Source organism: Trichosurus vulpecula, chromosome 3 (assembly GCF_011100635.1).
Source record: "Trichosurus vulpecula isolate mTriVul1 chromosome 3, mTriVul1.pri, whole genome shotgun sequence".
Taxonomy (NCBI): Eukaryota; Metazoa; Chordata; class Mammalia; order Diprotodontia; family Phalangeridae; genus Trichosurus; species Trichosurus vulpecula.
The window spans coordinates 406,841,465-406,864,962 of NC_050575.1; the positions used below are offsets into that span (position 1 = coordinate 406,841,465).

The 23,498-nt window shown below is 38.7% G+C and overlaps 2 protein-coding genes and 1 pseudogene across 3 annotated transcripts in view; 2 read left to right on the plus strand and 1 right to left on the minus strand.

The window, feature by feature from the left end:
* LOC118842743 overlaps positions 1-23,498 on the minus strand; it is a 146,093-nt pseudogene that overhangs the window by 50,575 nt on the left and 72,020 nt on the right.
* The window catches only part of LOC118844120 (zinc finger protein 420-like), a 444,485-nt gene that overhangs the window by 429 nt on the left and 420,558 nt on the right, over positions 1-23,498 (plus strand). The window lies entirely within an intron of this gene.
* LOC118844119 (zinc finger protein 850-like) lies at positions 212-22,383 on the plus strand. 2 transcript variants are annotated; one of them, XM_036751953.1, is made up of 4 exons: positions 212-304; positions 12,554-12,680; positions 17,341-17,436; positions 19,659-22,383. In XM_036751953.1, the coding sequence occupies exons 1-4, from the start codon at positions 272-274 to the stop codon at positions 21,878-21,880; spliced, it is 2,478 nt and encodes an 825-aa protein (XP_036607848.1). In that variant the 5' UTR covers positions 212-271; the 3' UTR covers positions 21,881-22,383. The 2 variants fall into 2 exon arrangements, with proteins under 2 accessions (XP_036607848.1, XP_036607850.1); XM_036751955.1 differs by lacking the exon at positions 12,554-12,680 and having other exon boundaries at positions 223-304.

Consider the following 23,498-nt stretch of genomic DNA (forward strand, 5'->3'; position numbering starts at 1 on the left):
GGTGAGACAGTCACGTGTCTGTTCTCCAGTTTTGTCTCTAAAGAGATAGTGGCTTCCCCCCGGGAGAGAAAAGACTGTTTCTGGCCCCCCTCCCAGCCCAGTCCCCCCCCCGACCTCCGGCCAGGGCAGAAGTGGGGCTTCCTCGTCTCTGAGCAGGGCAGACCCACAGTGCAGCCCCTCATTCTCATGGTTCTCCTTTCCTCCCCAGCTCTGCCGTCTGTGGCCTCTGCCCTGCCCTGCCTCTGTAGGTGGGAGCCTTGAGGAAGAGGGAATGGCCCCTGTGCCGAGAGCCAGGCCTGGACAGGTGAGTGCCATGTGTGGCTTTCCTGAAAAACAATCTCAGGCCAGAGACCGTGGGATGCGTTTTGTCTCCTATAGTATAACCCTAGAAATTGTGGGCATCAGGGAAGCATATATTTAGAGCTAGATGACATCATGGACACCAATTTATCCTCTCCCCACACACAAAAAGACCTTCCGTTTACTTAATGGGAGCAATCCTTGAGGGAGAGGAGGGATAGGTTAAGTAATAGGGTAATAAGGTAGAGGAGTTAGTAGGGGTAGAAATAAGCAACAGCACAAACATAAAAACAATATCAGAAGAAGAATTTGTTAATGGAAAGTATATGTTTATATTTGTACGTGTGTGTATATATGTAAAATCCATGTTTAATTGTATCCTTGTGAGGGAGAACAAAGGGGGAAAAAGAAAGTTCACAGCAGAGAACAAAAGAAAACCAAAAATGAAGGATTACTTCTTTTGTTGTATTCCATAGATTTGGATAAGTTGTCTCATTTTTGTCATTCATTTTAATCAAATTATTGATTTTTTCTGTGATTTGTTCTTCAAACCACTCATTCATTAAGATTAGATTGTTTAATCTACAATTAGTTTTTAATCTATATTCCTGTAGTCCCTAGCCAATGGAGAGCAAGGGAGGGGACATTCAAATCAGGATGCTTTTTTATAAAAGAGTTTGTAATTGCCTTGAGAGTGTGTTTGTACCTGGCCCTTTTTCACAAGAGGTAAAGGCCAAGTCGACCCATTAGAAATGACATGAAATAAAGTTTTTTTTTTCCTAAATTCAGTCATGGCCAGGTAAAATTCTTGGTAAGACGATTATTTCTAACAATTTGGGGGAGGGGGGAACAGCACAAAAAGCATTACATTTGTCTGAGCAAGCATACTCCATTAGGGAGCTTCCCATACCTAGGAATGTACAGTAAATATAAAATAAAATGGGAACTTTCCTGGCTTCAGCACTGGTGTTCTTTTTTTTTATTTTTTAAGAGTGAGTGCATTTCTAAAATGGAATGGCTGAACATGTTACAGCGTACAAAGGTGATAAAAAAATGTTGTAACATGAAAAATCATGAAAGGAACTTTTTCATAGAACTTGAGGAAGACTCATATGAATCAATGCAGAGTGAAGTAAGCCAGAATAGGAGAAAAATTTATCCAATGACAATATTGTAAAGACAAACTACTTTGAAAGATTTAACAATTCTGATCAACGCAATTACCAACAATATTTTTCATGAGGATTCACGATAGAATATGTTATCCAACTTCTGACATTGATGTGATTGAGTTTTGGGATGCAGATTATCATTCAGTCTTGTCCAGTTCTTTGTGACTCCATGCACTGTAGCACATCTGGCCCTCTTACCCATTGTGTCTCAAAGTCTATCCATGTTCATATTCATTATTTCCGTGATACTCTTCTATATATCTCATTGTCTGCTGTCTCCTTTTCCTTTTGCCATAGTAAACCATTTTGAGCCCCCCAGAAACTGAGAAAGCCCCAAATCCTGGATTGGCCAATCAGAAGAAAGACATTTTTGGCCCACTCATACCATAATGCTTTGCCTGCTCTGGTACAACAGACATCCTTTGCTTTGCTCTCTGAGTGAAACCAAAATACCCCTTCCTATGTCAACAACTACAAGGCTGGATGAAGCTAATGAGGAACATTCTTCTATTTATGACTGTCCAGGGCAAGATGCCTTGAACCAGACACTATCTTGAAAAATGGAATTTTTTTTATCGTGGTATTTTATGCACACATGTTATGCTATGTTATGCTCTCCCTCCCTCCCCCCCTTCTCTCTCTTTCTGTTTTTCTCCCTCTCCCCCTGTAGAAAAATTTCTAGATATCATTTATACAGTCATGTTAATGATAAAAGAAGCACAGATGTCCTTGATCTATAATTTCATTTGACTCTTTGACATGTATTTACAATCCATCCCATTAAGAAATTCCATTCTCTTTTTTTTTTTAAATGCAATTTATTTATTTAACATATTTGGTTTTCAGCATTGATTTTCACAACATTTTGAATTACAAATTTTCTCCCCATTTCTACCCTCCCCCCGACTCCAAGATGGCTTATATTCTGGTTGCCCTGTTCCCCAGTCAGCCCTCCCCTCTATCACCCCCCTCCCCTCTCATCCCCTTTTCCCTTCCTTTCTTGTAGGGCAAGATAAATTTCTACGCCCCATTGCCTGTGTATCTTATTTTTTAGTTGCATACAAAAACTTTTTTTGTTTTTGAACATCTGATTTTAAAACTTTGAGTTCCAAATTCTCTTCCCTCTTCCCTTCCCACCCACCCTCTCTAAGAAGTTGAGCAATTCAACCTAGGCCACACATGTATTATTATGTATAACCCTTCCACAATACTCATGTTGTGAAAGGCTAACTACATTTTGCTCCTTCCCAACCCATCCCGCTTTATTGAATTTTCTCCCTTGACCCTGTCCCCTTTCCAAAGTGTTTGTTTTGATTACCTCCACCCCCATCTGCCCTCCCCTCCATCATCCCCCCACCTTTTATTTTTTTTTTTTATCTTCTTCCCTCTTCTTTCCTGTGGGGTAAAACACCCAACTGAGTATGTATGGTATTCCCCCTCAGGCCAAATCTGATGAGAGCAAGATTCACTCATTCCCCCCTCACCTGCCCTCTCCCCTCCTCCCATAGAACTGCTTCCTCTTGCCACCTTTATGCGAGATAATCCACCCCATTCTATCTCTCCCTATCTCCCTCTCTCAGTATGTTACTCTCTCATCCCTTAATTTCATTTTATTTCTTTTAGATATCTTCCCTTCATCTTCAACTCACCCTGTGTCTGCTCTCTCTCTTTTACATATGTATATATATATACATATATAAACACATATATATATACACATACATACATATACACATAGATATATACATACACATTCACTTATATATATACATTAACATATATATGTGTGTGTGTGTGTGTGTGTGTGTGTGTGTGTGTGTGTGTGTGTATATGGATATTCCCTTCAACTACCCTAATACTGAGGTCTCATGAATCATACTCATCATCTTTCCATGTAGGAATGTAAACAAAACAGTTCAACTTTAGTAAGTCCCTTGCAATTTCCGTTTCTTGATTACCTTTTCATTCTTCTCTTGATTCTTGTGTTTGAAAGTCAAATTTTCTATTCAGTTCTGGTCTTTTCACTGAGAAAGCTTGAAAGTCCTCTATTTTATTGAAACTCCATATTTTGCCTTGGAACATGATACTCAGTTTTGCTGGGTAGGTGATTCTAGGTTTTAATCCTAGCTCCATTGACCTCCGGAATATCGCATTCCAAGCCCTTCGATCTCTTAATGTAGAAGCTGCCAGATCTTGGGTTATTCTGATTGGATTTCCACAATACTCAAATTGTTTCTGTCTGGCTGCTTGCAGTATTTTCTCCTTGATCTGGGAGCTCTGGAATTTGGCAACAATATTCCTAGGAGATTTCTTTTTGGGATCTATTTGAGGAGGCGATCGATGGATTCTTTCAGTTTCTATTTTGCCCTGTGGCTCTAGAATATCAGGGCAGTTCTCCTTGATAATTTCCTGAAAGATGGTATCTAGGCTCTTTTTTTGATCATGGCTTTCAGGTAGTCCAATAATTTTTAAATTATCTCTCCTGGATCTATTTTCCAGGTCAGTGGTTTTTCCAAGGAGATATTTCACATTGTCTTCCATTTTTTCATTCCTCTGGTTCTGTTTTATAATATCCTGATTTCTCATAAAGTCACTAGCTTCCACTTGCTCCAATCTAATTTTTAAAGTAGTATTTTCTTCAGTGGTGTTTTGGACCTCCTTTTCCATTTGGCTAATTCTGCCTTTCAAGGCATTCTTCTCCTCATTGGCTTTTTGGAGCTCTTTTGCCATTTGAGTTAGTCTGTTTTGTAAGGTGTTGTTTTCTTCAGTGTATTTTTCAGTATTTTTTTGGGTCTCCTTTAGCAAGTCATTGACTTGTTTTTCATGGTTTTCTTGCATCCTTCTCATTTCTCTTCCCAATTTTTCCTCTACTTCTCTAACTTGCTTTTCCAAATCCTTTTTGAGTTCTTCTATGGCCTGGGGCCAGTTCATGTTTTTCTTGGAGGCTTTGGTTGTAGGCTCTATGACTTTGTTGTCTTCTTTAGGCTGTATGTTTTGGTGTTCTTTGTCACCAAAGAAAGAATCCAAAGTCTGAGACTGAGTCTGGGCGCGTTTTCGCTGCCTGGCCATATTCCCAACCCACTAACTTGACCCTTGAGTTTTTCAGTGGGGTATGACTGCTTGTAGACTAACGAGTTCTATGTTTCACGTTTGGGGGGAGGTGCCAGCTCTGTCAGAGCCGCACTCCTCCTTCCCCAAGGACCCCCAGTCCAGACTGGGCTTAGATCTTCAGCAGGCTGTTGCACTCCTGCTCTGAGTGCTCTGCACTCCGCCACTTAATTCCTCCCACCAGGTGGGCCTGGAGCTGGAAGTAACAACAGCTGTAGCTGCCCCACCTCCTCTGCCCCCGGGGCTGGAAGCCGAACCTCGAACTCCTTCCACTCCCGCAGCTTTTCCCACTAACCTTCTCCGCAGTCTTTGGTGTTTGTGGGTCGAGGGGGGTCTGGTAACTGCCGCAGCTCACATACTCAGGGCGCTAGGGCCCCCTCTGCCCGGCTTCTGGTCTGGATCGTCCACGCCGCTCAGGCTGGGCTCTGCTCCACTCCGTTCCCAGCTCACCCAGAGACCATCCAGGCTGTCCTGGGCTGGAGCCCTGCTTCCCTCTGCTGTTCTGTGGGTTCTGCCGTTCTAGAATTGGTTCAGAGCCATGTTTTATAGGTTTTTGGAGGGACTCGGGTACGGAGCTCACTCTAGTCCATGCTTACCAGCTGCCATCTTGGCTCCGCCCCTGATAAAAAACCAGAAATTCCATTCTCATATTATGGTTAGTACATATGGAGGCTATAATTTTGGTCAACAGAGGCTTCCTGAGTAGGGATTGCTGTAAACATGTAAAGGATCTCCTTTGGCTTGTTTACCTCTGAATTCAGAATTTTCTGATTCCATGCATGCATAATTCTCTGGCTTAATGGGAATAAACAAGCATGTTATAGCACATGTACAGGCTGATTCTGTTTGTCCTTTGGACAAACTTTGGTTGGGAGAGGGACCCCCTTCTGTTTTTGGGACAAATCTTTGGTTAAGGGGGAAACTGATTCTGTTTGTTTCTTTGGGCCAAACCTTTAGTAAATGATTGACACCTTCAGTCTTTCCTGACAGTAGAGTCTTTTTCAATGTCTTATTTATGTGGGCAAAGTACTTAAGCTTCCACTTTAGTATTTGAGGTTCCAGTGAATAATGTGAATTAATTGCTTTAAATATTGACAGATTTGACCTCTTTGCTTTCCAAGGGACTCTCAATAGTTTCTCCAGCACCAGTTTAAAATTATCTATTCTGTAGTGCTCAGCTTTCCTTGTATTTTGGACTTGGACAATATGGGATTTTGTTTTTCTTGCCTATGAATATTTATTACAAGGATTTTGCTCATCTTTTTTCCCCAATATGGTGGGAGAAGTGGAAGTGATAGAAAATAGGTTTTTGTTAAGTTTGGCCTTCCTTCCTTAGACTGGAGTAGAAAGGATGAGAAGAATCCGTTTTGGTATGGTCATTCCTCTCTTCGTATCCTCATATGTCATACCTATTTGTCAAATATATAATAAGGGTTCGTGAGTCATATGTGCTTTTTGGACAAATGCTGTGTTAAAGTGAATTAAACTAGAGTAAGAGCCAGGAAAGTATAAAGAAGACCAGACTTTTTTTTCAGAAGGCTTGTATTTGAGATTCAGCTATAATGTTTGTTTTTAGCTTTTAGCATTTTACTTTTCTCCAGTTACATGTAAAGACAATTTGTAACATTTGTTTTTAAAACTTTTGAGTTCTAAATTCTTCCCACTCCTCCCACTTCACACACATACCCCAACTGAGAAGCAAGCAATTCAATATAGGTTATACATGTGTAGTGATGCGAAACATATCCATAATAAGTCATTCTGTAAATGAAAGCATAGAGGAAAAAAAAGAAAAACTCAAGAAAAATAAAGTAAAAAAAAATATGCTTCAATCTATATTCAGACACCATCAATTCTTCCTCTGGAGATGGATAGCATTTTTCATGATGAGCCCTTCAGACTTGCCTTGGATCATTGTATTCAGCTGCAATTTTTAATAGCCGATTGACTTGAAGCATAACTAATCATGATAAAAGTTTTTAACTGCCATCTATTGAGGATGAATAAAAAAGAATTACAGCAGTATAAAAAAGAGTGGAGAGCCAACAAAGCCCTGAAAAAAAGTTGTGGTGATAAATGCTCCAAAAAGATTTTAAAAACCTAGTGTGGAGACAAACAAGAGATCAGAGAATAGTGAAGGTCCAGTTTTATGTTTGATGGGATGATGGTGATAACAAGGGATACCTGTGAGAAAGCTAAACAACTAAAATCTTCCTTGGCTTTTTTTTCTCATTGAAGAATAGTAAACTTTGAACTAGGAATGAGAGCTCAGAAATTGTAAACAGGAAGTGGATGCCATAAGTAAAAGGAGACAGACAATATCCAGCTGTTATGATAGGAGTGTATAATGTGCTTCATTGTTTAGCCATTATCATGTGTCTCTGAATGATACTGGGACAAGGTGCCACAGGACTGAAAAAAGGAACGTTTACTAAGTTTCTAAAAAGAAAGGATAGATTCTGCAAAGCCTAGGCTAGTGACTTTGAATTCTGGCACATTTCTAGAATACATTAGTAAATGAGTTGGTAGAGCGCAATTAGAAAAGTTTCTTTTATTTTTTTCTATAAGGCTTTGTGCTATTTCATCAGAGTCATTTCTGGAAAATGACTTCTTTCCTTCACCTTCCAAATTATGTCCCCCTTTATGCCAAAAGAAATAGTTGCACAAAAATATGATAGTGACTTTACCTGTCAGTTCATAAAACATTCTCCTCTGGTGGTCTCCATCTTCTCTGCTATCAGAAGTGGTAATATTTTTTAATTTTATTTTTAATTTATGGAATAAAACAAGTATTTCCATAACACTGTATAATAAAAAAGATGAGTGTACATGAAACTGCAAATCTTCTATGCACAACTTGCTGTTTCTTTCAAGTATCCAATAAAATTATCATGTAAATTTCTTTTTTTGCTTCCCTTTCTCTTCCTGCCTAGAGATGGCTACCATTAGACAGTAATAAGCATATTATTCTATATGTCTGCTTATCAGTTCTTTCTTTGGATACAGATAATGTTTTTATTGATATGTCCTTTATAGTTAATGTGGGTATTTATAATATAATTATTCAAAGTTAATTTTAAAATAATATCGCTGTTATTTTAGCCAGTGTTCTCTTGGTTTTCCTCATTTTTCACTCTTTATTATTTCTTGCAAATCTTTCCATGTTTTTCTAAAATCATTTAGCTCATTTCTTATAGCAGAGTAGTATTATGTCACAATCATATACCACAACTTGTTCAGCCATTTCCCAATTGATGGGCATCCCTGTGATTTCCAGTTCTTTGCCACCACAAAGAGCGTTGCTATAAGTACTTTAGAACATATAGGTTGTTTTCCATTTTCCCTAATCATCTTTGGAAATAGACCAAACAATGGTCTTCCTGGGTCAAAGGGCATAAATAGTTTAATAACTTTTTGGGCATAATTGCAAATTGCTTTCCAAAATGGTTGGATCATTTTACAATTCTACCAACAATGAATTAGTGTCCCAATTTTTCCACATTCTCTCCAACATTTGTAAAATGATATTGCAATGTTGTTTTATCTGTGTTTCTCTAATCAGTAGTGATTTAGAGAAATTTTTTATTTTGATTTATTCATTGAAAAACTGCCTATTCATATCCTTTGACCATCAATTGGGGAATGACTCCTATTCTTATAGATTTGACAGAGTTCTTTATATATTTTAGATATGAGACCTTTATCTGATAAACTGTTTTCCCCCCATTTTCTGCTTCTAAGCATGGCCATATTTGTTTTATTAATACAAAATCTTTTCAATTTAATGTAATCAAAACTATCCATCTTACAACTGACTTTTTATTTCTTGCTCATTCGTAAATTATTCACTTATCGATAAGTCTGATAAAGTAATATGTTCAACTGTTTTTTTTTTCAATTACTTGAAAATGTTTCAGGTTTTTTTTTTCAAATACAAGATTTTTTAAATTATAGTTTTGGTAGTTTTGTGCATTTTTGTAACAACAATGTTGCTAGGAGCTGTTGTGGGATTGAAAGACCCAACAAGACCAGCAACAAGAGCTGCCAGCACAAGTTCTTTGAGCTGCTTTTCTAAGGAAAGCAACTCAAAGGGGGTTTACAACCACATTTTAATCACACATACATATATCATTCACTTAGTTCAGGGGGAAAAGCCAGCACCCTGAACTTCAGAGGAAATACAAACCAAAGTTACAAACATGCATTATATAAACAGAGCAAATAACACAAACAAGTCTATCTATAGAAATACATAGTTACCAGAGAAGCACCAACATCTGGGTTGTTTTCAAAGCTGGGGGGAGTTGGGGGGTTGGGGGGGGGCGGCTGCAGTGGCTACCCAGAGTTTCCTCTGGTCAAATCACATGACCCTCTTCCAGTGAGTGTGAGTCCCAAACAAAATGCTAACTTCTTGAGTTTATATACCCTTCTTAGGGCCTGAAGGCTACACATCTAATCAGCAAAAGGGTGTGGGCCAGGGGCTTGGCACTTAGTAAGACTTAGTCAAAGGTACTTGATTACTTTAACATTCTAAAAGCTAAACAGTAAAAAAAGTCCCACTTTAATTACTAATACAATTATGTTCTGTTGTGTCTGCTTATTTTACACTGTGTTAGTTAACATATATCTTCCAATGCCTGGGAGAATTTCTTGTATTTGTCATTTTTAACTATATAATAATATTCCATTGTTATTTGTGTGCCATTTTTTCTAGCTGTTCTTTATTGGTGAGAATTCTGTTTGTTTCCAGTTCTCTGCTGCCCCAAAGAGTGCCCTTATGAATGTTTTTGTGTGAAGACTCAGTTGTGGCCTTGGTCTTGTTATACAGAAAGGGAATGGCAACATTGTATAGTGAGAATAGCCCTGGATTTGAAGCTGGCAGGACCTGGGCTCAAAGTGTAATCTACCATTTACTCCACTTTAGACTTTATAAGTAAGTCACTTTCCCTCTCAGGGCCTCTAAGGTGTAAAATGAGAAAACTGGACTCTTTCTTCTAGAAAGTTTCTTCTAGTTCTAAATATATGAATTGGAAAGTAATGGTCCTTTAACACCCTTTTCAGCAGTAAAAATTTTTCACATGCTATTACAGGCAGGACAATATAGTCCCCCATGATTGCCTTTGCTATTAGGATTCCATGAACATTGAAGGTAGCTGTCATAGTTGTGAAGAGATCAGGCTAATTGGTCAAAGGGACTGGACTTGTTTGGCTTGGAAGAGAAGACTTAGGGTAGCTGTCTTCAGCTATTTTATTTTCATTATTTCTTTCAGAAAGTAGAAAAGAAATGAACCATATTGCTACTTCAACTAAGAGGGCAAAAGTTGAAACCATGCATGCACATTTTAAAAATCAAAACAAAACAAAAAACATTTAAAATTGAGGTCATTGGAAACATTGTACAACAATAAGCATTTATTAAACTCCTGCAAAGTGCCAAGTACTGTGCTAAGTTTTGAGTATACCAAAAATGGCAATAATGACTCCTGCCCTTAAGGAGCTTATAAACTAATCAGAGAGGAATTCTTTTCTAAAAAATTTTAAATTGTGGAATAAGACAAGCATTTCCAAAACATAGTATGACTAAGATTATTGCATATGAAATTGCAAATCTATTAAGTACAACTTGCTTTTCCTTTTAAATATATTATGAGAGTTATCATGTAAATCTAATCTTTTCCCTTCCATCCAAACCCTGGAGATGGCTACAGTTCACCACACACACACACCCTGCCCCCTCCCCCCCCCCCCCCACGTAAGATCATTTTATACATACTCTATTCATCAGTTCTTTCCAGGAAAGGAATTCTTTTTTTTTTTTTAATAAGATTATTTATTTATTTTAAATTGAGATTTTTTATTTTTACTTGACAACACTCATTTCCGCATGATTTTGAGTTCCAGAGTTTCTTCCCCCCACCCCCCCTCCAAGATGGCATGGAATCCAATATATCTTATACATATAACTTCTCATTAAAATTATTTACACAATAGTCAAGTCATAAAGGAGAATTATGACCAGTGGAATGAATCATGAGAAAGAAGAAACAAAACCAAAAAAAAAAAAAAGGAAAAAAAAGAAAAAAAAAGGAGAGTAAATAGTTTGCCTCAATCTGTGTTCATACTTCGGATGTCGGTAGCTCTCTCCATCATGAGTCCTTTGGAGTTGTCTTTAAACCTTGTATTGCTGAGAAGAGTCAAGTCTATCAAGATTAGTCATCAGAGAATCAATATATCTGTGGTTGTGTATAATGTCCTCCTGGTTCTGCTCTGCTCAGCATTATATCATGTAGGTTTTTCCTGTTTATTATGAAGTCTGTATCTTCCCCATTTCTTATAGCAAAATAGTATTCCATTACATTCATATACCACCAGTTGTTCAGCCATTCCCCCTTTGTTGGGCATTCCCTTGATTTCCAATCCTTTGCTACCACAAAAAGAGCCACTATAAATATTTTTGTACATATGGGTCCCTTTCCCATTTCTGTGATTTCTTTGGCATACTTCCCCAGAAGTGGTATTCCTGGGTCAAAGGGTATGCACATTTTTATAGCCCTTTGGGCATAGTTCCAAATTGTTCTCCAGAATGGCTGGATCAGTTCACAACTCCACCAGCAATGTAACAGTATTCCAGTTTTCCCACATCCTCTCCAGCATTTATCATTTTCCTGTTTTGTCATGTTGGCCAATCTGACAGGAGAGATGAGGTACCTAAGAGTTGTTTTGATTTGCATTTCTCTAATTAGTAGTGATTTAGAACATTTTTTCATGTGCCTATAGATATCTTTAATTTCTTCCTCTGAAAACTGTCTGTTCATATCCTTTGACCAAATTTGTCTCAGTTCCCTGTATATTTTAGAGATGAGACCTTTATCAGAGACACTAGTTGTAAAGATTTTCTCCCAATTTTCTGTTTCACTCCTAATCTTTGTTGCATTGTCTTTGTTTATACAAAAACTCTTCAATTTAACATCATCAAAATTATCCATTTTGCATTTTGTAATGCTCTCTATCTCTTGTGTCATAAATTCTTTCCTTCAGGAAAGGAATTCTTAAATGCCTGCTGTATACCAGACACTGTACTGGGAACAAATGAATAAATAAAACAATCCCTTGTGGCAAATGAAAGTTGAAATTACTAAGAAAACAAAAGTTCTGTCTTTTGAACATATCAGTTATCATATCAGATAAAATGCATGGCAAATGTATCATATCAAATGCAAGGCAATTGCACAACTGGGACCACCTTCTTCCTTAACTTAGGTCTGGGCCCTGCATATAGGAGGGAGATGTACTTTATGTGTAAAAAACAATAAAGCAGGATCAATTAATTAAAAGCAAGTAATAGACTATTTGGTAATCTGGTTTCTAATTAGAGGAAAGATTAGGGACATTCCATGTTGGGAGGGTGAAAGGCAACAGTTTCAATTCCCTAAATTTAGAAAAAGAGGTGTCCCACTCCCCCAAGTGTCCATATAATCAAAGGAACACAGAAATGATAACTAATTTTTCAGGATGGGGTCACTTTTGAGATGAGACATATGGGTTGCTTGATAGGTATAATTGTGAGAAAACTTCTTACATCAGTCTTTTTGGATCTGACTGGGTTTCTAGTCAGCATAACCTAAGTCCTTAGTTAAGAGTCTAAATAGCAGGTAGAGGTGATCTTGTTTCCCAGCCACACAGGGCTAGGTTCAAACGGTGCAATAATGTTTTCTCCCAATTCCCACAATTCAATAAATTTTTCTCACAAGTCAGAAGTTGGACTAGACCTATAATTGAATAGAAGAAGAACTGAGCTTCCATTAGAAGTGAGTCCCAAAATGGAATCAGTGTGGTTGACTCAATTGCCTCAATTCCCTGTATCACTTGCTGTCCTAATGTCCTCCATTCCCTCACAGTGCTCCAAGCAGTTTACATTTGAACTTCATAACAGAGCTATAGCTGAGTAAGCACAAATATTTTTGGTATTTCAGGAATCATTGACATTCAAGGATGTGGCAGTGGAATTCACCCAGGAGGAGTGGGTACAATTGAACCCATCTCAGAAAATGTTGTACAGGGATGTGATGCTGGAGAACTATACGAACTTGGTCTCTTTGGGTGAGGAAACCTACCCCTTTGGCGTCTTGATATGTACTGTGACAACTTTCAAGATTTTAACAGTTATTCTTTGGCATTCAAAAGGAAACTATTCCTAACCCTTTCGTAGCCAAGGGACAGATGGCTTGTGCTACCTGTTTCCAGGAAAAAGGTCTTTGCTTGGTATGCCTGGAAAGTGATTTCTTGATTTGTTGTGAATAACGAGAATGTATCTTGAATCATGAATCATGAATAATGAGAATGTATCTTCCTTTCTCTGTTGCTTCAAATTCAAAATTTTCTTGTTAATCCCAGTGTAAGTTTCATCATACACAATGTTCCTACAGTCTAAGCAGGGAATGAGTCAGTTGAACTAAATTTTATTCAGTAGTCCATTCTACCATAATAATAGAATATCCTTTGGTGGTCTTTTGTACTATCCTTGAGGTCTTCCTAGCATGCCTACTTGAGGGCTTGGGAGACCCTGGCCATTTTAGGCTAAGGTCTTTTCAGTTTCTCACTTTGAGTGAGGTAATACCCATTTAGTGAATAGGCCTCTTTAAGAAGTGAGTCAAGGTGGGGTGGAGCCAAGATGGCGGCTGGAAAGCAAGGACTAACATGAGCTCCCCGCCAAGACCCTCCAAAAACCTATAAAAAAAGGCTCTGAACCAATTCTAGAACTGCAGAACCCACAGAATAGCAGAGGGAAGCAGGGCTCCAGCCCAGGACAGCCTGGATGGTTGCTGGGTGAGGTCTTCCACGCATGGAGCTGGGAGGGGAGCAGAGCCCAGCATGGACCACGTGGACCAACCAGACCAGGAGCTGTGCGGAGTGAGCCCTAGTGCCCTGAATCAGTGAGCTGTGGCAGTTGCCAGACGTCTCAACCCACAAACACCAAAGACAACAGAGAAGAACTGCAGAACCCACAAAATAGTGGAGGGAAGCAGGGCTCTAGCCCAGGACAGCCTGGATGGTCTCTAGGTAAGGTCTGTCCCGCACGGAGCTGGGAGTGGAGCGGAGCATGCCCTAGCGCCCTGAATCAGTGAGCTGCAGCCATTACCAGACTTCTCAACCCATAAACACCAAAGACAGCAGAGAAGGTTAGTGGGAAAAGCTGCTAGGGACAGAGTGTAAGAAGGAGTTCACGGTTCAGCCACTGCCCCGGGGCAGTGGAGGTGGGGCAGCTATAGAACTACAGCTGCAGTTGCTTCCTGCCCCAGGCCCACCTGGTGGGAGGAATTAAGTGGCAGATCAGAGCAGGAGTGCACAGCCTGCTTAAGATCTAAGTCAGGTCCGGGTTGGGGGTTCTTGGGGAAGGAGGAGTGCTGGTGTGGCAGAGCTGGCACACCCCGCCCCCCCCAAGCTTGGAACATAGTACTCTATACAAGCAGTCAAATCCCGCTGAAAACCTCAAGGGTCAAGTAAGTTGGCTGGGAACATGGCCAGGCAGCGAAAATGCACCAAGATTCAGTCTCAGACTTTGGAATCTTTCTTTGGTGACAAGGAAGACCAAAACATACAGCATGAAGAAGTCAACAAAGTCAAAGAGCCTACAACAAAAGCCTCCAAGAAAAATATGAACTGGTCTCAGACCATGGAAGAGCTCAAAAAGGATTTGGAAAAGCAAGTTAGAGAAGTAGAGGAAAAATTGGGAAGAGAAATGAGAAGGATGCGAGAAAACCATGAAAAACAAGTCAATGACTTGCTAAAGGAGACCCAAAATAATACTGAAAAATATACTGAAGAAAACAACACCTTACAAAACAGACTAACTCAAATGGAAAAGAGCTCCAAAAAGCCAATGAGGAGAAGAATGCCTTGAAAGGCAGAATTAGCCAAATGGAAAAGGAGGTCCAAAAGACCACTGAAGAAAATACTACCTTAAAAATTAGAATGGAGCAAGTAGAAGCTACTGACTTTATGAGAAGTCAAGATATTTTAAAACAGAAACAAAGGAATGAAAAAATAAGAGACAATGGGAACTATCTCATTGGAAAAACCACTGACCTGGTAAATAGATCCAGGAGAGATAATTTAAAAATTATTGGACTACCTGAAAGCCATGATCAAAGAAAGAGCCTAGATATCGTCTTTCAAGAAATTATCAAGGAGAACTGCCCTGATATTCTAGAGCCACAGGGCAAAATAGAAATTGAAAGAATCCATCGATTGCCTCCTCAAATAGATCCCAAAAAGAAATCGTCCTAGGAATATTGTTGCCAAATTCCAGAGCTCCCAGATCAAGGAGAAAATACTGCAAGTAGCCAGAAAGAAACAATTTGAGTATTGTGGAAACATAATAAGAATAACACAAGATATAGCAGCTTCTACATTAAGGATCAAAGGGCTTGGAATATGATATTCTGGAGGTCAATGGAGCTAGGATTAAAACCAAGAATCACCTACCCAGCAAAGCTGAGTATCATGCTCCAAGGCAAAATATGGACATTCAATAAAAGAGAGGACTTTCAAGCTTTCTCAGTGAAAAGACCAGAACTGAATAGAGAATTTGACTTTCAAACACAAGAATCAAGAGAAGGGAGAAAAGGTAATCAAGAAAAAGAACAAGAAAAAGAAATTTCAGGGGATTTACTAAAGTTGAACTGTTTTGTTTACATTCCTACATGGAAAGATGATGTGTATGACTCGTGAGGCCTCAGTATTAGGGTAGCTGAAGGGAATATGCATATATATATGTCTGTGTGTGTGTGTGTGTGTATGCATGTATATATGTATGTGTATATATATAGAGAGAGAGCGGGCACAGGTTGAGTTGAAGATGCAGGTAAGATATCTAAAAGAAATAAAATCAAATTAAGGGATGAGAGAGGACTATATTGAGAGAGGGAGATAGGGAGAGATAGAATGGGATAAATTATCTTGCATAAAAGTGGCAAGAAAAAGGAGTTCTGTAGGAAGAGAAGAGAAGGCAGGTGAGGGGGAATCAGTGAATCTTGCTCTCATCAGATTTGACCTGGGGAAGGAATACCATACATACTCAATTGGGTATCTTACCCCACAGGAAAGAAGGAGGAAAGAGGTAAAAAAAAAGGGGGGGATGATAGGAGGGAGGGCAGATGGGGGTGGAGGTAATCAAAATCAAACACTTTCGAAAAGGGACAGGGTCAAGGGAGAAATTTAGTAAAGAGGGATAGAGTAGGAAGGAACAAAACATAGTTAGTCTCTCACAACATGGGTATTGTGGAAGGGTTTTACATAATGATACGCATGTGGCCTATGTTGAATTGCTTGACTTCTTAGGGTGGGTGGGAAGGGAAGAGGGGAGAGAATTTGGAACTCAAAGTTTTATAAACAGATGTTCAAAAAAAAAAGTTTTTGCCTGCAACTAGAAAATAAGATACACAGGCAATGGGGGGTAGAAATTTATCTTGCCCTACAAGAAAGGAAGGGAAAAGGGGATGGGAGGGGAGTGGGGTGACAGAAGGGCAACAGGGCAACCAGAATATACACCATCTTGGAGTGGGGGGGAGGGGAGAAATGGGGAGAAAATTTGTAATTCAAACTCTTGTGAAAATGGTGAAAACTAAATATATTAAATATGAAATCTAAATTAAAAAGAAATCTTCAAATAAAAAAAAGAAGTGAGTCAAGGGACGGCCCCTTCAATTTAAAAAGAAGAAAAAGAAAAAAATCAAACTGAGAGGGGAAGACCTTCAGGGTTACTAGTCAAAAGAGAAACAGTTACCATTGCCATTCATTCTGAGACAGGAGGTCCCAAAATACAGCCATTAATTGGAGCTTGGGCAGAGACCTATTGTGGTCCAATCTATGAGCTTCACAGTGAAATGGGTTTAAGGTTTGGTCTTTGAGAAAACAGAAAGAAATAGAGAAAAAGAGAAGAGAAGAGAAAGGCAGGAATCTAGTCAGTAAACCACAAGTTAATTTGAGACCTTCTGGCCATCAAAATTTAGCTTCCTTTAGAAGAGAGGGAGACAGAGAGGATGAGCTGAGTTACCCAGCTGGCTGCGTCCCCATTCAGACAGCTTGGATTACTCACAGGTTGTGTTTGTACTTCATTTCGGGAAGAGGAGCATGACATCAGGAAAATGATCACATGACTTGCAGTTGACTTTGATTTGAGTGAGGGGAGGACTGTGCAAAGTCACCAGGCTCACTTTGTCCTCCAGAGCCATCTGGGTCCAGTGGTCATTGCATTCTGGGCCATCTCCAATCATCCTGATGAATAACTGGCCACTGGACCCAGATGACTCTGGAGGACAAAGTGAGCCTGGTGACTTTGCACAGTCCTCCCCTCACTCAAATCAAAGCCAACTGCAGGTCATATCATCATTTTCCCGATGTCTTCTTCAAAAAAGAAGAACAAACACAACTTGAAAACTTGAACTGGCTTTGAATTCTTTTATTAATTATAGATGCTTTTTGTTTGGAAATGATAATGCTCCTCCCCCTGCCCCCTAGGAAAAAAAGAAAAAGAAAAAACCCTAATTCTCCCTCCAACCAGCCCATTAAGCCTCTCTTGGTTGGGAGGAAAACATCTCCAACAAAATTAGCTAACATAGTGCTCTTGATGGTATAAGGTACATTCAGCACTCCTATCACCTCACCTTTCTACTAAGAGTTGGAAGGAGTATTTCACCTATCTGTTCTATGATAGAACTCTGAGATGACTCTCTGGTACTTTTTCATTTTCAATGAACAGGATTTGCAGGTTCCAAACCAGATGAAATCTACCAGTTGGAAAGAAGGGAAGCATCTTGGATGCCAGAGGCAGTTATTCCCAGAAGCAGCTGTCCAGGTGACCTCATAAAAACCAAGCATATGGGTTATGGCAAACTAGTGATCTGTTAGTCATTTTAGGTCAAAGGGTTTATAAAATGTAGAATAGAGTGGTCTATCAAAGCCTCTCAGGCCTGTTGAGAGGAGCTGAGACTTCAAAACTTCATTTTTTTTTTCCCTCAAGAATGGATCTCTTTAATGAAATGTACCTTCACTCTCAAAGAAAGTTGTTGCCTCTGTACAGGGCAGTTATTTTTCTTCTGTTCATTGAAGATTATCTTCTCTTAAGCAAGTATTCTCTGCCTCACATGAATTCATTCTCCCTTTTCAAATAATCACATTATTTAAGATATTAAGTAATTATGCTTTTTTTGTTTCTCAATTCTCTTCTGATATTTTCTTTGGTTTTTATGATTATGTTGCTTTGCTGCTGTTACTTTTAAACATATTTAGTCCTAACCTAATTCCTCTTTTTTCATTCCTATCATGTTATGTGTCATCCTGTTTTTCTTTGTGATTTAAAATTATATTTATAAAGGCAAATAATGTATTCATGTGACTTATTTAACCATCACCCTATCATTGGACCTATAGGTTTTCATCATTTTGCGATTTCACAAAAAGCTATTGTGAAATTTTCAGAGTATTCTTTGTTTTCAGTAACATTTTGAGGTTGTAGATGTAGTAGTGGGACCATTCAAAGGACATGAACAGTTTTGTAGCTCTAGCTGAAACTGCTATGTTACTTTTCAGAAATATGGCAGTAGCAGTTTAATAAGTAGCTAATTCAACATAATTGTCAAAAGTTATCATTTTAAAGAATCTTTGCTAATCTGATGGCTACTTGTTCATACCTATCAACTGTTTTCATTTTTACTTCTTTGATTATAAGAATTTGAGTAATGGTTCAGGTCAGTATTAATAATTTTTGTTATCAAAAATACCTGTATCTCTTACAAATTTCAGTCAATTCCTTATGACGTAGTTATGTAACTGCCAAAAGTTATCATTTAAAAGAATCTTTGCTAATCTTATGGCTATTTATTGATACCTATTGTTTTTATTTTTACTTCAATTACCAGAATTTGAGTAATGTTTCAGGTCAGTATCAGTAATTTTTCTTGTCAAAAATACCTGTATCTCTTACTCTTATAAATTTCAATCAATTTCTTATGAGGTAGATACATTGGATTTTAGAGGAAAGTTATGGAAAAATTGTCATGTTTTTCCCCCTCATGTTTCTTGTTTATTCTGTTTACTTCATGTATGTATTTCTCTTCTTCACTCTAAACTCAATTCTCTATTTTTCTTTCTATTTAGTCTTTTCCCTTTTCCCTTCCTATCTTTGCCTCAAAAGGTAAGTATGCTTTTGCAAGTTCTCAAAGTCTTCTGTTTTTTTATTAATAGTCTCATTCCATTCAAATGCCAGCCACTTTAAAGTAAGTCTTCCTTCATCCCTCCAGGTAATTTCATCCTCAGCCAATTCATCTACATATGTTACCTTTGAGTCATCATACTTTCACATAAGATGAACTGTTCTTTAGTGACTGACCAATAAGACTAGTCATCTCAAGTGAGAAGGCAAGACGATAGCTTTGTTGTGGTTTCATGGTGCGTTGTGGCAGCACCATCTCAAAAAATTCAGTCATACCCCTCTAATCCAAGTATAGGCATTTATTGAGATTCGATGCCCTTCAGAAGTGGGCTAGGTTCCAAGATGTACCAGTAACTTCAGAGAAAGCAAGAGGAATTTTTATAGGGTAAACATGCAATTACATCACAGAAATTATGAATATTAAAAAGGCAGGAGGGATTTGTTAAGAGATTAGTTAATGTAGAGGGGTCCCTTCTATGGTTTGTTGGTCAAACATCCTGGTTGTGCTCTCCTCCAATTAGCTAGCTATTGTGGTCCCATCTGGTCAAGATGGAAAGTTAAGTATCATGGTCCTGTCGTGGGCTAAATGGTTGATTGTGGTTGAGTAAAAGAAGACATCTGTTCAAATATTTGAATTATATCTCATGGCAGTGGCAGCTAGTAGTGGCTGTATTGAGTCTAGGTGACTGTGGTGTGGTTAAACCCACATTATGTAGTTAAATCAGGATATTCCTGCTTTTCATTGTGGCACAAATAGGAAGTTAGAATATTGGGGCTGAGGGCAGCTTTATTCCATCGGCTCTAAAACCTTTGAGCAGCTAAGAACCTTGGGAAAGAGCTAATCAGCTCTTTATTTTTCCTTTCAGAGAGCAGAGAATTTATTGGAGATAAACCTCCTAAATGTAATGAATGTGGGAAAGCATTCAGGAACAAGAATCAACTTGCTGTGCATCAGAGAATTCATACTGGAGAGAAACCTTATAAATGTAGTCAATGTGGGAAAGCCTTCAGGATCAAGAAACAAATTTCACGGCATGAGAAAATTCATACTGGAGAGAAACCTTATGAATGTAGTGAATGTGGGAAAGCCTTCAGGATTAAGAACCAACTTTCAGAGCATCAGAGAATTCATATTGGGGAGAAACCCTATAAATGCAGTGTATGTAAGAAGGCCTTCACTCACAAGATAAGTCTTACTCGACATCACAGAATTCATAAAGGAGAGAAACCTTATGCCTGTAGTGAATGTGGGAAAATCTTCAGGATTAAGAATTCTCTTGCTGAGCATCAGAGAATTCATACTGGAGAGAAACCTTATGAATGTAATGAATGTGGGAAAGTCTTCAGGATTAAGATACAACTTTCACTGCATCAGATAATTCATACTAGAGAGGTGCCTTATAAATGTAGCATATGTGGGAAGGCCTTTGCCTGGAAGGGAATTCTTACTCAACATGAGAGAATTCATAGTGGAGAGAAACCTTATGGATGTAATGAATGTGGGAAGGTCTTTAGGATTAAGGTACAACTTTCACTGCATCAGAGATTTCATACTGGAGAGAAACCTTATAAATGTAGTATATGTGGGAAGGCCTTTGCTCGGAAGCCAAATCTTAATCAACATCAGAGAATTCATACTGGGGAGAAACCATATAAATGTACTGTATGTGGGAAAGCCTTCAGGATTAAGAGAGAATGTATATTGCATCAGAGAATTCACACTGGAGAGAAACCATATAAATGTACTGTATGTGAGAAGGCCTTCAGGATTAAGACACAATTTATAATGCATCAGAGAATTCACACTGGGGAGAAACCATATAAATGTACTGTATGTGAGAAGGCCTTCAGGATTAAGACACAATTTATAGTGCATCAGAGAATTCATACTGGGGAGAGACCTTATAAATGTAGCCTATGTTTAAAGGCCTTCAGGAATAAGAAACAACTTTCACTGCATCAGAGAATTCATACTGGAGAGAAGCCTTATAAATGTAGTATATGTGGGAAGGCCTTTACTTGGAAGGGATATCTTACTCAACATCAGAAAATTCATACTGGGGAGAAATCTTTTAAATGTATTGTATGTGGGAAGGCCCTTGGGAGTAAGTCAGGACTTACTGTGCATCAGAGAGATCATACTGGGGAGAAATCTTTTAAATGTAGTGTGTGTGGGAAGGCCTTTGGGAATAAGTCAGGGCTTACTGTGCATCAGAGAGATCATACTGAAGAAAAACCATATGAATGTAATGAATGTGGGAAGTCCATCAAGAGTAAGTCAGAGCTTACTTTGCATCAGAGAATTCATACTAAAGAGAATCTTTATAAATGTAGTATATGTGGGAAGGCTTTCACTTGGAAGGCAAATCTTACTCGACATCAGGTAATTCATACGGGAGATAATCTTTATGAATGTAGTGATTGTGGAAAGGCCTTCAGGACTAAGAAACAGCTTTTGCTGCATCAGAGAATTCATACTGGAGAGAAAGCTTATGAATGCAGTGAATGTGGAAAGGCCTTCTGGAAGAAGTCACATCATACTGAGCATCAGAGATGTCATTCTGGAGAGAAACCTTATGAATGTAGTGAATGTGGGAAGGCCTTCAGGATTAAGTCAGGGCTTACTGTGCATCAGAGAATTCATAATGGACAGAAACCTTATAAATGTGAATGTGGTAAGGCTTTCAGGAGTAAGTCACATCTTAGAATGCATCAAAAAGTTCATACTGGAGACTTTCATTGTGAATGTAAGGAATGTGGGAAGCGTTTCCTGTATGACTCAGATCTTATTCGACATCAAAAAATTCATAGTAGAGAAGTAGAGAAACTTTTTGAATGTAGTGAATGTATGGAGGCCTTCAGGAATAAGACACAACTTTCTGTGCACCAGAGAATTCATACTGGGAAAATGCTTTATGAATGTAAGGAGTGTGGGAGGGCTTTCCCCTACAACTCAGAACTTATTGAACATCAAAGAATTCATACTGGAGAGAAACCTTATGAATGTAGTGAATGTGGGAAGGCTTTCAGGATTAAGAAAAAACTTGTTCAACATCAGAAAATTCATATTGGAGACAATTCTTTTTGAATGTAGTAAGTGTGGGAAGGCTTTCCCCTACAACTCAGATCTTACTAGACATGAAAAAATTCGTACAGTAGAGAAAACTTATGAATGTATTGAGTGTATGGAGGCCTTCAGGTGTAAGATATTAATTTCTGTGCACCAGAGAATTCATACTGGAAAGATGCTTTATGAATGTAAGGAGTGTGGGAAGGCTTTCCCCTACAAATCAGAACTTATTTGGCATCAAAGAATTCACATTGGAGAGAAACCTTATAAATGTAATGAATGCAAGAAGTCTTTCAGAGTGAGGATACAACTTACCCAACACCAAAGCATTCGTAGAGGAATATTAAGAGCGTAATGAATGTAGAAAGACTTTTAGATTAAGGACACTACGTCCATCAGAGATCTCATTTTGGTGAGATTCCTCATGAAGTGAGTGTGAGAATGCCTTCCATTGCAATTCAGGTGTTATTAAGCATCAAAAATTCATGCAGGAACTAGTATCTCTGATAAAGGCCTCATTTCTCAAATATATAGGAATACAAGCCATTCCCCAATTGAGAAATGGTCAAAGGATATGAACAGGCAGTTTTCAGAGGAAGAAATTAAAGCTATCTATAGGCATATGAAAAAATGCTCTGGATCACTACTGATTAGAGAAATGCAAATCAAAACAACTCTTAGATACCACATCTCTCCTGTCAGATTGGCTAAAATAACAAAACAGGAAAATGATAAATGCTGGAAAGGATGTGGGGAAATTGGAACATTGTTGCATTGCTGGTGGAGTTGTGAGCTGATCCAGCCATTTTGGAGAGCAGTTTGGAACTATGCCCAAAGGGCTATAGATATGTTCATACCCTTTGACCCAGCAATACCACTTCTAGGGTTGTATCCCAAAGAAATCACACAAGTGGGAAAAGGACCCATATGTACAAGGATATTTATAGCAGCTCTTTTTGTGGTAGCCAAGAATTGGAAATCAAAGGGATGCCCATCAATTGGGGAATGGCTGAACAAGCTGTGGTATATGAAGGTGATGTAATACTATTGTGCCATAAGAAATGGGGATGATACAGACTTCGTAACAACCTGGAAAAACCTACACGACATAACGCTGAGTGAGTGGAGCAGAGCCAGGAGAACATTGTGCACAGCCACAGATATATGGATTCCGTGAGGACCAACCCTGACATACTGCGCTCTTCTCAGCAACCTAAGGTGCAAGGACAACTCCAGGGGACTCACGATGGAGAATGCTATCTTCATCCAGAGAAAGAACTGTGAAGTTTGAATACAGATCGAGGCGCACTACATGCTTGCCTTTTTTGCTTCTCTTTTGTTTTTTTTTTGGTTCTGTTTCTTCTTTCTCATGATTCATTCCATTGGTCAAAATTCTTCTCCACAACTTGACTAGTGCATAAATTAATTCAATGCGAAGTTATACATGACAGTTATATGAGATTCCATGCCGTCTTGGGGAGGGAGTGGGGAGGGAGGGGGGAGGGAGGGGAGAAAATCTGGAACTCAAAACTATGTAGAACCGTGTGTGGTAAACTAAAAATAAATAAATTTAAAAAAGAAAAAAGAAAAAATAATAATAAAAAAAAGAAAAAAAATTCATGCAGGAGAACAACCT

Bases quoted from the DNA above. Each gene is read 5' to 3' on its own strand.
- LOC118844119 (XM_036751953.1), top strand. From the start codon at position 272: ATGGCCCCTGTGCCGAGAGCCAGGCCTGGACAG. The intron at 305-12,553 runs GTGAGTGCCATG...TTGGTATTTCAG, and splicing joins CGAGAGCCAGGCCTGGACAG to GAATCATTGACATTCAAGGA. The intron at 12,681-17,340 runs GTGAGGAAACCT...TTCAATGAACAG, and splicing joins TACGAACTTGGTCTCTTTGG to GATTTGCAGGTTCCAAACCA.